Raw genomic sequence first — 15,710 nt, 5'->3', positions numbered from 1 at the left:
ACCACAAGTAAGTAACCCTGAAGGAGTTGCAAAGTTCCACAACAAAAACTGAAGTATCTGTCCATGGGACCACGATAAGTTGTAGATTCCACAGATCTGGGTTTTATGGAAGGGTGGCCAGAAAATAGTTATTACTTGAGTTTGCCAAAAGGAATGTGGGCGACTCTCCAAATGTATGGAGGAAGGTGCTCTGGACAGATGAGACTAAAACAGAAATTTTCAGCCACCAAGGAAACTGCTATGTCTGGCGAAAACCCAACACATCCCATTAGACAAAGAACACCATCCCTACAGAGAAAGATGGTCTTGGCAGCATCATGGTGTGGGGATGTTTTTCAGCAGGGGTGACTTAGAAACTGGGCAGAGTTGAAAGAAAGATGGATGGTGCAAAATACAGGTATATTCTTGAGAAAAACCTCTGTCAGTCTGCCTGTGATTGGAGACTGGGACTGTGGTTTACCTTCCTGCAGGATGACCCAAAGCATACTGCTAAAGCACTTGAATGGTTTAAGGGGAAACATTTAAATGTGTTGGAATGGCCTAGTCAAAGTTTAGACCTCAATCTAATTCACAATCTGTGGCTATACTTGAAGATTGTTGTTCACAAGCGAATGCGAGTGCATTCATTAATTTCAACTTGTCTCAACTTTTCTTTATTTTCCATTATCATGCCACTGCTGTGTCCTTTTTCTATGTTTTTTGTCATCGCAAAGTCCTTATTTCATCATGTCTTGTTACTGAAATGTGCTATACAAATAAACTTTCCTTGGACTTATCCAAAGCGAGTTGCAGCTTTAATTGCAGGAAAAGGTGGCTCTACAAAGTACTGACTTTTGGTGGGGCGAAAAGTTATGCATGCCGAGGTTTTCTGCTATTTTGTCCTATTTGTTGTTTACCTCACAAAAAAAATATAAGACATCTTCAAAGTTGTAGGAATGTTCTGTAAATTAAATGGTGCAATGTCTCAAAAAATCATTTTAATTACAGGTCGTGAGGCAACAAAATAAGAGAAATGCTGTGGGGGGGGGTGAATACTTTTGCAAGACACTGTTTATAAAGAAAGCAAAACACTTTGTAGATAACTGATAAGTGTTTTATTATTTACTAAATTGTTTTTTTAATAAACTAAATTATGCTGCGTTTATATTGATTAATGTGTTGGATTTATTAAAGCAATCAAAAATTATATTGCTGTTATTAAAACAAAACATCAAATTTTATCTCCTTTAAGTGTTTGTGTCGGTTAAGTGCCCACCCACCACCGACTGGACTACATTCCCAGAGGACCCTTTCAAGCACAGTTTGTGAAGTTTGATATCCTAAGTTTTTCTCTAACACGTCTAAAACAGCAGCTTTAGCACTTTGTTTAGCATTTTATATCCAGTTTAAGAACGAAAGGTCCAGTTAACCTAAATTTAAAGTCCTCTAGAGACCAAACAGGTAGTTAAAAGACAATTTTAGGTCCGTCAGTCAAACATTTATTTATCATTAATACACTGTTGTTCTTTAGAAATTGAAAGAAACACAAAAGTATAAAAAATCTAAACTATTTCCATAAAAACAAAATCTAATTTTATACTTCTCAAGTATGCTTAGGACCCCTGCTTAACCACAGCAGAGTGTGAAGCTGCTGTCTCTGTGAACTGATTTGCAGTGTTATTGTAAACAGCCACCGGTGAACGGTTGGCAAGGTCATGGTGAAACACGACAACAGAAGGTCGCTCTCTCTCTCTGAGAAACACTTAGACCATTAGAATAATTACCTGTGATCACTGGGATGATAGAGTCAGGGGAGATAAGGACAACAATGCTATTAATCAACACTAAAGCACAAGTTGGCAATCAATACATGACCTCCCTTTATCTGCTCTGCTAACTGCTTGTAACTAATCTGGATATTAATGGTATTACAGGAAATGAAGGGCCTTACTTTGAGAAGTCCAGATAAGCAACGTGGCCGTGGTAGAAGCCAGGCTTCATCTCTCTCCATGTGGTGACATTCCGAACAAAGCGCACCTGCAGACGGAGATAATGGGAGTTTATTGTAAAGCAAAAAAAGAAGCAACAATAATATATTTTGTATGTGTTTTTTGTTACATATGCATTTAATTCTGGGATAACAGCAATTTGAATGTAAAAATAGCCCTTAGCATTCTGGATGGAAATGTAGTAAAAGAGAATGTGGGCTGTGTTGTAACCGCACACAATTGTTTCCCTGATCTCAGTTTAATCATGTTCACAGGGTGTGAGGCCATGGTGGGGCTATTGTGAGGGGGCAAACAGGATATTACTTTGGCACTCGCAGCCCGACGGAACAATAGTATGGCTGTGGGGCATTTACGCTGTGTGACCTGAGCTGCATGTGCTCAGTGCAGCAGGCAGCAAACAAATACACTGAGGAGATGAAAAGCAGATGAAAACAAGACACCTGGAGAAGTAAGTAATGTGTAGCGATACAGTCCATTTATTAACATGTGATGGGAATGGACCCAACAATATAAAATTGGGCCTGCTGAACATTGGGAAGATATTTTGTATTCCGTTTGGAAATCAAGGTCTCAGAGTCAGGAGGAGGAGTGGAGAGGAACAGATCCAAGTGGCTTGAAGTTCAGTGTGAAGTTTCCAAACCCAGTAATGACTTGGGGTGCCATGTTATCTACTAGTGTTGGCCCACTGCATCATCAGGAGTCCATAGTCAACACAGCCATCTAACCAGGGAATTTTAGAGCACTTCATGCTTCCTTCTGAACACAAAGTACCCATGCTCACTGACTCACCCAGTGGTCAGGAGCGGTGGGGCTGAAAACATGGTAGGGGCTATCGAAGAGCAGCTAGTGTGCAAAAAGAAAAACAGCTGAAAAGATGTATTTTGTGGAGAATGCCGAAAACGAGGCAGAAAGGGTCTCACCACCTGGATTGCCAAATTGTATGTACACACACACTATATATATATATATATATATATATATATATATATATATATACACACAGTACGGACCAAACGTTTGGACACACCTTCTCATTCAAAGAGTTTTCTTTATTTTCATGACTATGAATATTGTAGCTTCACACTGAAGGCATCAAAACTATGAATTAACACATGTGGAATTATATACTGAACAAAAAAGTGTGAAACAACTGAAAATATGTCTTATATTCTAGGTTCTTCAAAGTAGCCACCTTTTGCTTTGATTACTGCTCCGTACACTCTTGGTATTCTGTTGATGAGCTTCAAGAGGTAGTCACCTGAAATGGTTTTCACTTCACAGATGTGCCCTGTCAGGTTGAATAAGTGGGATTTCAAGCCTTATAAATGGGGTTGGGACCATCAGTTGTGTTGTGCAGGAGGTGGATACAGTACACAGATGATAGTCCTACTGAATAGACTGTTAGAATTTGTATTATGCCAAGACAAAAGCAGCTAAGTAAAGAAAAACGAGTGGCCATCATTACTTTAAGAAATGAAGGTCAGTCAGTCCGAACAATATATATATATATATATATATATGATTGAAACCTGTGATTTAAATGACTTTGAACATGGCATGGCTGTTGGTGCCAGAGGGGCATTGTGCTGAGGTTTAAGATGCCAAAGGAAATGTGAAATAAAAGGAAAATTATGTAATTATAGAGACCTCGAGCAGGTTTGATTCTTATAAATGTAGCATGTAGCTTGTCCTTATGAAACGAAGCACAATGTAGTTTGTCTGAACAGCGTTGCTGTATTGTGATGTCATCAGCAGGCACAGGGCCCCGAGCAGATCTACACTGGTAGGAATTATATGTCTTTATCTACATAGTAAATAAGAAAATGCTTTGCGGTCCAGACAAACACTCTCTGGGTCCAGATTTGGAACCGAGTCAGGGGTTTAGGGACCCCCTGATCTACACCTATGTTCAAATCTCCAGTTTGAGATCATTCTGATCAAATATTAACATGTTTCCTCAAAGACGCTCAATGACACCAGTCAAGTTTGTTTGTATCACAAGACACTAAATCAGACTGGCACTGTTGATCTAAATCAGCTTTAGGTTAGGTTGAGCATCCAACACTAATAAAGCATACTTATGTTGAACTGGCATTGCATTGATCCAGAAAAAGCATAAAATGAACTCAACCACACAGAGCAAATTGAATTTAAAAAAGGTACTTGGTTACATTTGGCTGCATTTTAACGCAGCTAATTTCAATCCAAATTTAAATCTAACACAGCCCGTTCTGGTGGAGATAGTTTACATGAGGTGTACTTGATTTCTTTTTTAATTAATCCTATTAATCCTAATAAATGCAGAAATGGAAACTAGGGGGTCAAGCAAAACAATGCATAAAAAGCATGCATCAGAAGACAAAGAAGAAAAACACAAAGGAACTGGTATCTTTCTGAAAACATACATCTAACATGGTATGGTGAAATGAAGCGAAGTCAGCAACTCTTCTGCCCTGTCTCTTGATTAAAACCTCAGTCTGATTTGAACACACTGGGGAAAAAAATCTCAACTCTGTCCACGTCGACAGACCTCACAAGTGAATAACTCTTTCATAGCAGTGGTCTGGTCAGGTTTCTCTGTCCCAGTCTCTTAGTCCCAGTCTCTCTGTCCCAGACTCTAGGGCTGACATGATCTGGACCTACAGCCTTATTCCTATTCAGTCTCTCCAGTTGTCTCTTCACCTGGAGAGACTGAATAGGAATAAGGCTGTAGGTCCAGATCATGTCAGCCCTAGAGTCCTGAAGGCCTGTGCAGAGCAGCTCTGTGGGATTCTGCAGCACCTCTTCAACCTTAGCCTGGCCCAGAAGAAGGTTCCGGTGTTGTGGAAGACCTCCTGTCTTGTTCCAGTACCAAAGAAAACTCACCCATCAGTCCTCAATGACTATAGACCTGTTGCCCTGACATCTCACATCATGAAGGTCCTAGAGAGACTCCTGTTGGCCCACCTGAGTAAACAAACAGTAAACTACCAGGACCCCCTTCAGTTTGCTTATTGCTGTGGAGTTGGAGTTGAAGATGCCATCATACATCTGCTTCAACAAACCCACTGTTATCTGGACAAAGCCAGTAGCACTGTGAGGATCATGTTCTTTGATTTCTCCAGAACATTTAATACAATCCAACCTGATTTGCTTTGTCAGAAACTCCAGAAGACTCAGGTGGAGGCCTCAACAATCTCCTGGATCAAAGACTACCTGACAAATACCTCGGTGTTCACCTGGACAACAGACTAGAGTGGAGATGCAACTGTGAAGCCATCTACAAGAAGGGACAGAGCAGACTGTACTTCTTGAGGAAGCTTAGGACCTTTGGTGTTTGCAGCAAGATGCCGCATATCTTCTATAAGTCTGTTGTGGAGAGTGTGATCTCTTCTGCCATCATCTGCTGGGGAAGCAGCATCAGAGCCAGGGACTTAAAATAGCTCAACAAGCTGATAAAGAAGGCTGGCTCTGTTCTGGAGACTCCTCTGGAACCTCTGGAGATCATTGTGGAAAGACAGATTCTTCATAAAATGAAGAACATTATGGAGAACCCTGAGCATCCTCTTCATGAGACTGTCCTACAACAACAGAGTATCTTCAGTCAGAGGCTTCTTCAGATCTGCTGTAAGACAGACCTCTACAGGAGATCCTTCCTGCCCACAGCCATCAGCATCTACAACGGCTCTTTGAGGAAACCTTCATAATGAGCTACAACAACATTTAATTTCCCTTTGGGATTAATAAAGTATTTTTGAATTGAATTGAATTATTGCACAAACTCTGTAATCACATGTTGCAGTTACGGATTTATGCACAGTTCTGGCAGAAAACTATTCATAATGCAAGTGTTCCAAATGATGTGTTAAGCCAGCCTCACTAAAGTCTAAAGCGAAAAGCTTGTCTTACACAGCAGGCTACTGGTGTATTTTGGCTTTGCTAGTTAGACAGCACAGCATGCATCTTTGAACAAAATGTGTATCCAAGAGCACCACCAACAGTCACTTTATGTCTTTACAGGTTATAGATTTTCTCAACAACAAATTATTTGCCTGTTCTAGGAGTAAAACTTCCAGTTAGGACAGCAATGATTTAAAGAAACAAGTCATTTATCTGCATCTTGTTGTCGTTAACCTGTCTGTAAACTGATCAAGATAGATTTTTTGGGTTCCTAATTTATTCCAGAGACAAAAGGATCACCCTGTAAATGGAGTCACAAATTGAAAACTCTCGTACATCACGTCACGTTTTTTCTTTGCCAAGTAATAAACTGCTTTGATCTAATCCTGAGGTTTCAAACTAAATAAAGCTCAAGCATTCTTGTCAAAGTGTGTTTTATATCCACAGGCACACCTCTGGGCTATTTTTAATCCACATTCAGTTATAGCCATCAAAGCGTCCACAGGCCTGTCACAGGCTTTGCATTCATGGTGCCAATAAAACACTCTTTGCTGTGTTCATTAATATATGATAAGTATCACCATGGAAACACGCACGTTTTTCTGTTTAACGGAACATTTCGATGAAAATCAAATCATTTTATTGTAATTCTGCAATCTAGCATCAATTTAGAAAAAAAAAGAAACACTTTCTAATGGAGGCTGAAAGTGTCTCCATCAGATTGACAGTAGGTGATGCTTTTAATGACCTGACATAGGGAGTTCTTCAAGACGCATCGGCCTTCAGGTGATCGTCCACTGTTCACCAAAGCCTCATTAAGCAAACTTTCTCTAGTTTAGTGTTAAACTCTTACCTGGTCCTGTATAGACATGACGGGGTTGTTTTTGGTTGTGTTGATGTGCAGGACATGGAAGCGGTTTGTCCCGCAGAGGTCATAGGCAATGTTAGTGAAGGATGTGCTGGCAGTTTTGGGCACTCTGTTGTAGATGATAATCATGTTGTCGTTTTCAACCAGAGGTGACGGATCCCGTCCCCCGACATCTTCGTTGTGGCGCAGCTCAACTTCTGCCACCTCGTGTCTGGCAATGGTCCGTTCTGTGTTGGACAGAAGCAAGATATCAAACACTGCCCAAATACTGAAGAACATTTCTGGTAAATTAGAACCCATGTAGCTGCAGGTTTACCTTATAGGACTTTAATAAAGAAGAAGTTACTGATACGTCTGCCTAAATAAGTGATCTACAGTGTTTTTCAATTTGGTATGTTCGTCAATGCCATTTATTAGAGAGCTGATAGACCCTAAATATGAAGTTTAGTGGGTATATTTCTGTATATTTGCAAACTAATATTTTATCATTTATAGATTTATCTGCTATCGCCTGAATGACTTAAACTGTGATAAAAACGGTTGACGTTTCTGTCATCTAATAAATATAAAATGGCCAACAAGACAAAAGAGATTAGCAGTGACATGTTACTTGGCACTTTTTATCCATTTGATAATTCTTGTTGTTTTAAGTGATAAAAGGTAACTTGGAATTTGATATTGTTGAATTACTTCTAACATTTTTGTAATTTCATAAAGAAGGTTGTGTGCATTTTGTTTACAGTGCAAATCCTGGTAGTACTTTTCAAAGCCAAAAACAAAAAGCTCAAATACAGTTGTTTTTAACTAACATAATGAAACTGTGTCTTTGTATGGTAAACTCTCATTTCATTCTATCCACCGTTAAGCATTTCACTTTTGTGTTCACAAATGATTTTCTGTAAAGACGTAACAGGTCATAAATACGCATTTCTCAATAACTTTATATTTTAGAGAGGTATATTTACTACTACTAATATTCACTTTAATTTAAAATGTAGTAAAATGTACTCATCTGAAACCAAAATGACAACGAATGAAAAATTCTGATCAAATTTTAATTAGAATTTCCTCAAAACTTCCAAACTTCGTTAAAAAATGTTACCTGGCACAAAGATCACAATATATCTTAAAATATATTTGGAATACTCCATCAGACTGTCTATAGATAAAAACTGAACAAACTTTGTTTCTCAGACATTCCATTTATCAGACCGTTATTTGAACTTAGTGGGAATATCTCAAAATCAATAGGTCTTCATTTCTCCCATGAGGACAAAAACCCATTTAGAACAACCCAGATTATCCTGCAAAGCGAAATAACTTAACTTTTCAACATTGAACAGTAAAGAAATAAAAGGACATGTTTGATGGAAAAGATTTTGTACGTTTTTTTGTTTTAGAAGACTCATAGTTTTGATGAAAATCTTTAAAACTCACCCACTAAAATCTATTACCTAGTCCAAATTTAAGATTAAACAAATTGACATAGAACCTTTTCTAGCAATAACTAGCTTTCTTAAACTTCAACCCACAAAGTTACAATAAAAAACACAGAAAACGTTCAGAAGTAGATTCAGCAATCTTTCTCTCCATCAGTAAATGGACGTTGATTTATCAACTAGTACAGAGTTTCCCTTTTAAAGTAAAATTTGCACAATCGCTCTTAGAATGACAGTAAGTGAGGTTGGCATTTTCTAACACGTCCAAACTGCATGGGAGACGCACCTAATGACTGCATGCTCTCTGACCCCGTCTGCCTGTCTATGGCTTTTGACTAAATGTATGTGAAGACCTATTAACATCCCTAGAGTTCATTCACTTTTCCTTCTTTGTGACATCACTGAAGTAGATTTGGAAACTAACAGATGTCAAATCCTTCTTGCAGTTCAAAGGATTGCAAAAAAATAAAAAATACCCAAGAACTGTAAGAATAAAAAGAGTTTAAATATATTTTATATTGATCACCACTGTGCCCTCTTATCTGGACTACTGATGCTCCTGGCTGGTGTGGGTTTGGGGCTGGCTCCCCAATTGGCATGGAGCCTGCTCGAGACGGGTCTCTAGGTCCTGAGCTGCAGACGGTGGGCTTACTTTGCTTGACTGTCCTGAGTTCTGGACCCCTCCCTCCTGCTGCTCCTGTGCTTCACTAACGACCTGCTTCTCTGCAGGGTGTATGGCTGCCCTGGGGCAATTCCTTGTACCAGTCTGCCCGAGGTCACGTCCTTTGCTGCTCTTGGGCGCTGTGTTGCATACCTTCTACTGTTCTTGCTACCTCCGGGTGGCAAACTCGCTAACATTTACCCACTGAAAGCAAAAGCTCACCCACCCACCCACACATGCACCGACACAAACAATCCAAATTGTTGAAGCTCATACTAACCCAGTTTCCTAATACATCAATGTGATGCTGGATCCAGTCTTGATATAAAATAATTAATCATGAATCAATTATAACTATCTTGAGATATCCTTTATGTGCCCTGGCACATGTAGGCAACCAGCCTCTCTGTGGTATGATTGAAATGCCTTGACAGGACACAGGAAAAGACAAAAAAAAAAGAATATCATCCACCATCAGGAGGTCACCAATAGTTACTTTAGGTTGATAAGAGCAAGTAATCGTTTATATGTGATAAGTGACCAAGATGGAGATTAGAAAATATATTGCATTCTTTTCACCGGAAAATAAATAAAATAAAACTAAATGTAAATGTAAAGAGAAATGCACAGACACTCTATAGTAACACTGGCATTATATGGCAACACCTGTGTCTGTGGGCCAAACAAAGACATTAAGGAATGAAACACCTTTTGTTAAGTTTTGACATAAAGCAAACTATATAAAAAAGTCAGATGTTCTGGGAAAACATCTTGAAGCCACGACACATTCACATTGGTACCTCAGGATACAAAATGTAAAGGAGGCAAATATGGACAAATGACACCAGCCATATAATTTACCAACAACAAAGCAGAAAATGACTAAAATATATCAAAGTATTAAATCTCTATCTCTGAGTTTTTTATAAGTAAACAGCTGGAATAAGTGAGGACGACACATGGTACGTGTCATCTCAAGCTGTCAGAGGAAAGCTCAGATCTGTGAACACGGGGATCTTTCCTCCCACATGAATGTGACATTAGGTCAGAGCAGCGTGGTCGCAAACCTTAATTAAATAAAAACACAGCTCCTAAAAACAGAACAACTTTCAAACACTTAATTTTGGTTTTGATGAGAATGTTGACAGGAGGCATAATTAAAAGTGTTTTCTGTATTTTTTCTCCACAGCAGTGTTAATTAAAGCTCTTCACAGGAATGAACTTGTATCCATCAAAGAGGCTGTAATGTATTTTCTCTCAGCTATTCAGAGTTTGCAGTCGAGTTTCACCTCTATGATGGAACAGTTGTTTCTATTGATCACGAATAAACAGACAAACATCTGTTTACGAGTTAGATATCCAAGTGTACTGATGTTTCTAAACGCAGTGGCTTGCACTATCAATATTTTTTGTCACATTAATATTTCATTGAGATTTTCTACAATAAACCACCTTAAAACAAGGTCAGTTTGTGTGCATGTATTTGTATTTGGGTCTGAACCACTGCTTTGTAGAATCACCTTTACCTGTGTTACACCTTTAGTTTTAGGGGTTGTATCTAGCAGCGTTGCACATCTAGAGATTTAACAATCTTGCTAAAGATTTTCAACTGGACTTATGTCTGGACTTGGACTTTCTAATACAAATACAGCATAAAAAAATTATGCTACAATGTCATACAAAAGTTCAATGTTTTTGTAAGTTGTTTGAGAAAATGAACCTCATTGATTCATCACAGAGTGAAGCATTTCAAGACTATTTTTCATATAATTTTGATTATTATGGCTTAAAGATGATAAAAATTCCAAATGCTCTGTCTCTGAAAATTAGAATATTGTAATCAAGTTAAATACTGTATTCATAGAAAGTTGAGAGGAAGGACAAAGTGTGGTAGAAAAAAAAGTGGGGGGGGGGTTCCCCACCGCCAAAAGGACTGCCCGCAGAAAATCAGGACATGTAGTACTCACTTTCCCAGTAGTGGTTCCATGAGATCATCCATACATATTGTGGTTAAATACAATTATTATGTACTGTTTATTCCTTTCTAACCCATCTGTGCTTTAAACCTCTCCACAACGTTCTCCCTGACCTGTCTGTGTTCCATGGTCTTTATGATGCTGTTAGTTTTCTAATGCCCTCAAACAGTTTCACAGAACAGCTGCATTTCTACTGAGAATAATTACACATGAGTGAACTGGATTTTATTTTGGAGCATTTGAGCACAACACACACCAGTTTTCAGACTTTCCTAAAAAAACAAAAAGAAAAGAAACTTGCTGACTTCACAGCTAAGACTGACTTTAGAATGGTCTATCACATCAATTCCCAAACATTGCAAATAAAACCCCAAAAAAAGTCTACGTTTGTGGGATGTAAATACATTTGGAAGTCCTTGTATATGTGTGGTCAGTCAGATGACCTGTCATTGGCTGAGATATCCGACTCATGTTCACATCAACAAAATGATACACAGCTGACCTCACACTTTCTGCAACTAAGCTTTTAAAATTCCAAATGCAAACAGAATCCCAGGAGAAAATAAAATCGTTGACACACTGCAGACTGAGGAGTTTTACACAAATAGTGGGAAATCTATTGTAAAAATATGTAGGGGCTGAACAGACATTTTAAGTTTGTCTTTACCTTTAAATTACATCTTTAACGATTTGCTGGGCTTCAAGAGATGATTCATTGTGGTCCAACAAAAGCACCTTTTCAATAAGTACTGTACTAAGACAAATTTAGCCATCAATCTGCAGGTTGGTTCTAGACATTCATGAAGCACACAATTAGGGTTTGTTTTTCAAATATTAAAGCAAATATAATTTAAATTATTCCAACAATAATTCCGAGAATTTTTAAACTTTGACACTATATTTGTAGGTATTTTTTTACATTTCTATGTTAAAATTTCCATATTTTTCTCTGACTCAAATGACAAAAAGTCACTTTGACACTCTGAATTAGAGCTGCACAATATATCAAATTCCAACTGTCCTCATAATATCAATGCATTCAAAATCAGAATCACACATGTATACATGGATGGGCTAGAAGGTGTTGGGGCTCATGCATTAAAATTCTGCTTTCCAAAAAAAGTAACTAAACCCTTCATGTCCACAACTGACATGTCTTAGCAACCAAGAACCGGGCCCTTATTTATCCAACTTCTCAAAATGGAATTTTAGTCTTAAGTGTTGAGAATTTCAGAAACTTACTCTTATTTTCAAACTTAAGTGTAAATGCAGGTTATACATAATCTTAAGGCTAAGAATTCCTCTCACTCTCCCAGCTATTTAAGACAGCTCCAAAGGTCTCTCAACTGGTTAAGAGTTGCCCCTAAGGGCCTGTGGTGTTACCTCCAGGAAGGATTAAAGGATCTGAAAATGTTAATTATCGCCATAGAGTTTACATGAAAATACATAGATGAAAAAAGAAAACTTGGAGTTGAGAAACATTTTCTCTCTTCATTAACGCAGGATCCTGTGTCCCCAAACTGTTCTCAGTTGCTTACCGGGGTCCCCCGCCTGAGTGGGACCATCAGTTATAATGAACAGAGTAGCCAAAATAAGGTGGGAAAATATAGGTAAAGGCATGCAATACAGAAGAAATAAAGGAAAGAAATCAGTATACACACCGGTGCACGTAATATTTCTGTGTGAATTTTGGAAAGAATATTACACCAGTTTTTTTCAGTCAGATCAATCAGAGCGAATGCATCCAATGCGAGATGCAGTCACAATAAGATGTCCTCCCATACTTTCTTCTTCTCCACACTAGTTAAGGTGGGATTGAACTTTCCTTTTATAATCTTTTCTTTCTTTAACTAACACGACGAGTGTTTCCTCCTCTTTCCAGTCAGGTTCCCTCTTAGAATCCAAGGCTGCAGTGTACTCGTACTTGTCGTCTTCCGCTTTATCCGGGACCGGGTCGCGGGGGCAACAGACTCAGCAGAGACGCCCAGACGTCCCTCTCCCCAGACACCTCCTCCAGGGGAGCCCAAGGTGTTCCCAGGCCAGCCGAGAGACATAGTCCCTCCAGCGTGTCCTGTGTTGTCCCCTGGGCCTCCTCCCGGTGAGACGTGCCTGGAACACCTCCCAAGGAAGGCGTCCAGGAGGCATCCGGTATAGATTCTGGAGCCACCTCAACTGGCTACTCTCGATGTGGAGGAGCAGCGGCTCTACTTCGAGCTCCTCCCAGATGGCTGAGCTCCTCACCCTATCTCTAAGGGAGTGCCCGGCCACCCTACGGAGGAAGCTCATTTCCGCCGCTTGTATCCGGGATCTCGTTCTTTCGGTCATGACCCAAAGTTCATGGCCATAGGTGAGAGTAGGAACGTAGACCGACCGGTAAATCGAGAGCTTTGCTTTTCGAAAAGGCTGCAGTGTTCATCGTCAAATTTAGTATTTATATAAAAACTCAGTAAACCACCACCTGCTTCAAATTTCTAACTAAGAAACTGTCAGAACAAACAGGAAACTGCTTGTCTTTAATTTACTACATGACGTTATTGTGCTGAATGAGAACTTATCTTAAGATTTTAACATTTTTATCTTGAATTTCGTTGAGAATTTTCTTGAGCAGGAAAACCATTTCAGTGACTGGTGCTTACCTTGGGTGACCCAGGATCAGCTTTGTGGCACAGCAACGTGTCGTAAATTAGATCTGAGACTGATGCTTAAGATTTGGTCCAACAATTTGCCTGAAGTAAGAGTCTGATGCTTGATAACTAACTTTTACACTCAGCTTTAAGCCAAGGACTTTTTTACAATGAAGGCCATTCTTAACAACATTCTTAGGAGCAATTCTGAGAAGTTTGATAAATATAGGCCCAGAAAGCTCAAGGAGAGTGGTGCAGGCATAAGAAAGTGAGAATGCAGAGAATGTGGTCATCTTAGTCATTGTCATCAATGCAATAAGCAATGTTCAAAATGTTATGGTGGATAGTATCATGTTGCCTTACATTTAGAAAAACAGAACCTGGTTGGGTATTTATTTTGATTCACAGCTAATAAAAACACAAAGTTCAAGATGCGTTTGCATTTAGATGAGGGGTAATGGGCTATTTTACTTGTTTACTTTTTCTTTTTTCTATTTTTGGCATCTGGCATCTAAAACCTACACTTTTCAAATGTGGACTGAATCATCCTACACAAACACAGATCCCTTAAAGCACAGTTTAAGGCCTTTAAGCTTTGTTTTCTTTAAGATGTTGTTTACCACCAAGAAATACGTCCCTAAATATAAATCAGTGTAAAAACTCGTATTTCTTGTCGGAAATGTAGATGTTAATAATCTTGATAACGAGATAAGAAATAAAGTCTGAATGCAAACATATTTGAATCCAAAATATCACTTTGATGTTGCAAACCCACAGATCCAGAGCAACAAACCCTAATCTCTTACCCAGTTTGCCTCTTGACTCGTCCAGTCTCTGGATCTGGTTCTCTATAAGGAGCATGGCCACTCCAAACGCCAGAACGGCCAACAGCTGGATCTTGAGTGGCATCGTGCTCCTCAGCAGCCCCATCAAAAAAAAACTACCGAACCATTCCGCGGACACAGTGAGCTGCTCAGGTGCTCATTGAAGCGCTGCCAATACCAGTAAGGTGGCTCTGCTGCTGGCAGCTTACCACGGCTGAGGCCGCTTTTATTTTCTTGGCTTTTGCCACCAAAAATAAATACTAATAAGTTAGCTCCCGAGTCCTGTTAACTAACACAGCAGTCAGAGTAACTCATCGTCAGCAAAACAAACCAACACGGGCTACCTCCGAGCTAACAATAACCAGCACCACGGAACTCGTTCCAGCCTTTATATAAAAAAAAGACGAGACGTTTTTATTCTACTTTACGTCTCGTTATGCGGACAAACATCCGCCCTGATACCTCCAACATGGTTTTTCGTAATACAAATAAAGTCAGTTTATATTAAACCCAAACTACTGTCTCAGCGACATGGTAGCATGCTTCTTCTTCTTCTGGTGTTTAATGGCGGTTGGCAATAATCTGTAGGTGTGCATTACCGCCACCACTGGTATGGAGTGTGGTTCATCATGGATCAATATCTTATATACTCAAATTCTATTAAATAATTTTGTTCTTTTTAGGAATCTTAAAATAATTTGTATATGTTTGCTCCCTATGTTCTTTTGTAATGAGTCTATTATACTAAACTTTTCTTTAATCCTTTCAAATTCTCTCTTCATAACTCTTCTTTCCAGCTCATATTTCTGACACTATAAAAACACGTTCAATTGTTTCATCCTTCCCACAGAGGTCACATTGTCCTGCATTATGTTTATGTATTTTAAAAAGTGTATAATTAAGTCCTGTGTGTCCTAATCTTAGTATTGTTATTACCCTTTCCTCCTTTGTGCTCCTTCTTCCAGTTCTTTTTTCACCGACTGTCTTTTTGATCCTATAAAACCATCTTCCTTTTCTTTCTCCATCCCACCTTTTCTGCCATTCTTCCTTCAAGTTTTGTTTGATGATGCTCTTTGCTTCTGATTTACTTAAATGTACTGTACAATTTATATGATTTTGTGTTGCCTTCTTAGCCATCTCATCTGCCATCTCATTTCCTTTAAACCCAATATGTGCTGGAACCCATAAAAATACTATTGATAAACCCATCATTTGTAGTCTGAATAAAGTATGCAGTATTTCTAGTAAAATGACTGGCCTACTGTCTGAATGGTTATGTTTTAAACTCAATAATACTGAGCTTGTATCTGAACAAATTCATGTTTTTAAAAGGTTTTATGTCTTCCACCCACTGTACTGCTAATAGTATTGCTAACATTTCTCCTGTGTATACTGATAAACCATTTGTGATTCATTTTCCTACTCTTATTTGAAATTCCGGTACTATGAAT

At 38.9% G+C, this 15,710-nt stretch overlaps 1 protein-coding gene across 1 annotated transcript in view; it reads right to left on the bottom strand.

The window, feature by feature from the left end:
* Positions 1-14,848, bottom strand: part of hs2st1b (heparan sulfate 2-O-sulfotransferase 1b) — a 28,624-nt gene extending 13,776 nt beyond the window's left edge. Inside the window, exons 1-3 of the mRNA XM_047375661.1 lie at positions 14,242-14,848; positions 6,721-6,962; positions 1,931-2,016 (exon numbers count right to left, since the gene is read on the bottom strand). Coding sequence (XP_047231617.1) covers positions 1,931-2,016; positions 6,721-6,962; positions 14,242-14,365 — 452 coding nt within the window. The 5' untranslated portion in view covers positions 14,366-14,848. The remainder of the gene's footprint in view (positions 1-1,930; positions 2,017-6,720; positions 6,963-14,241) is intronic.
* Positions 14,849-15,710: the final 862 nt, after the last annotated feature.

The sequence above is a fragment of the Girardinichthys multiradiatus genome, chromosome 9 (genome assembly GCF_021462225.1).
Source record: "Girardinichthys multiradiatus isolate DD_20200921_A chromosome 9, DD_fGirMul_XY1, whole genome shotgun sequence".
NCBI lineage: Eukaryota > Metazoa > Chordata > Actinopteri > Cyprinodontiformes > Goodeidae > Girardinichthys > Girardinichthys multiradiatus.
Note: the sequence above shows the minus strand (reverse complement) of the source record. Positions and strands in the feature narration are given on the sequence as shown.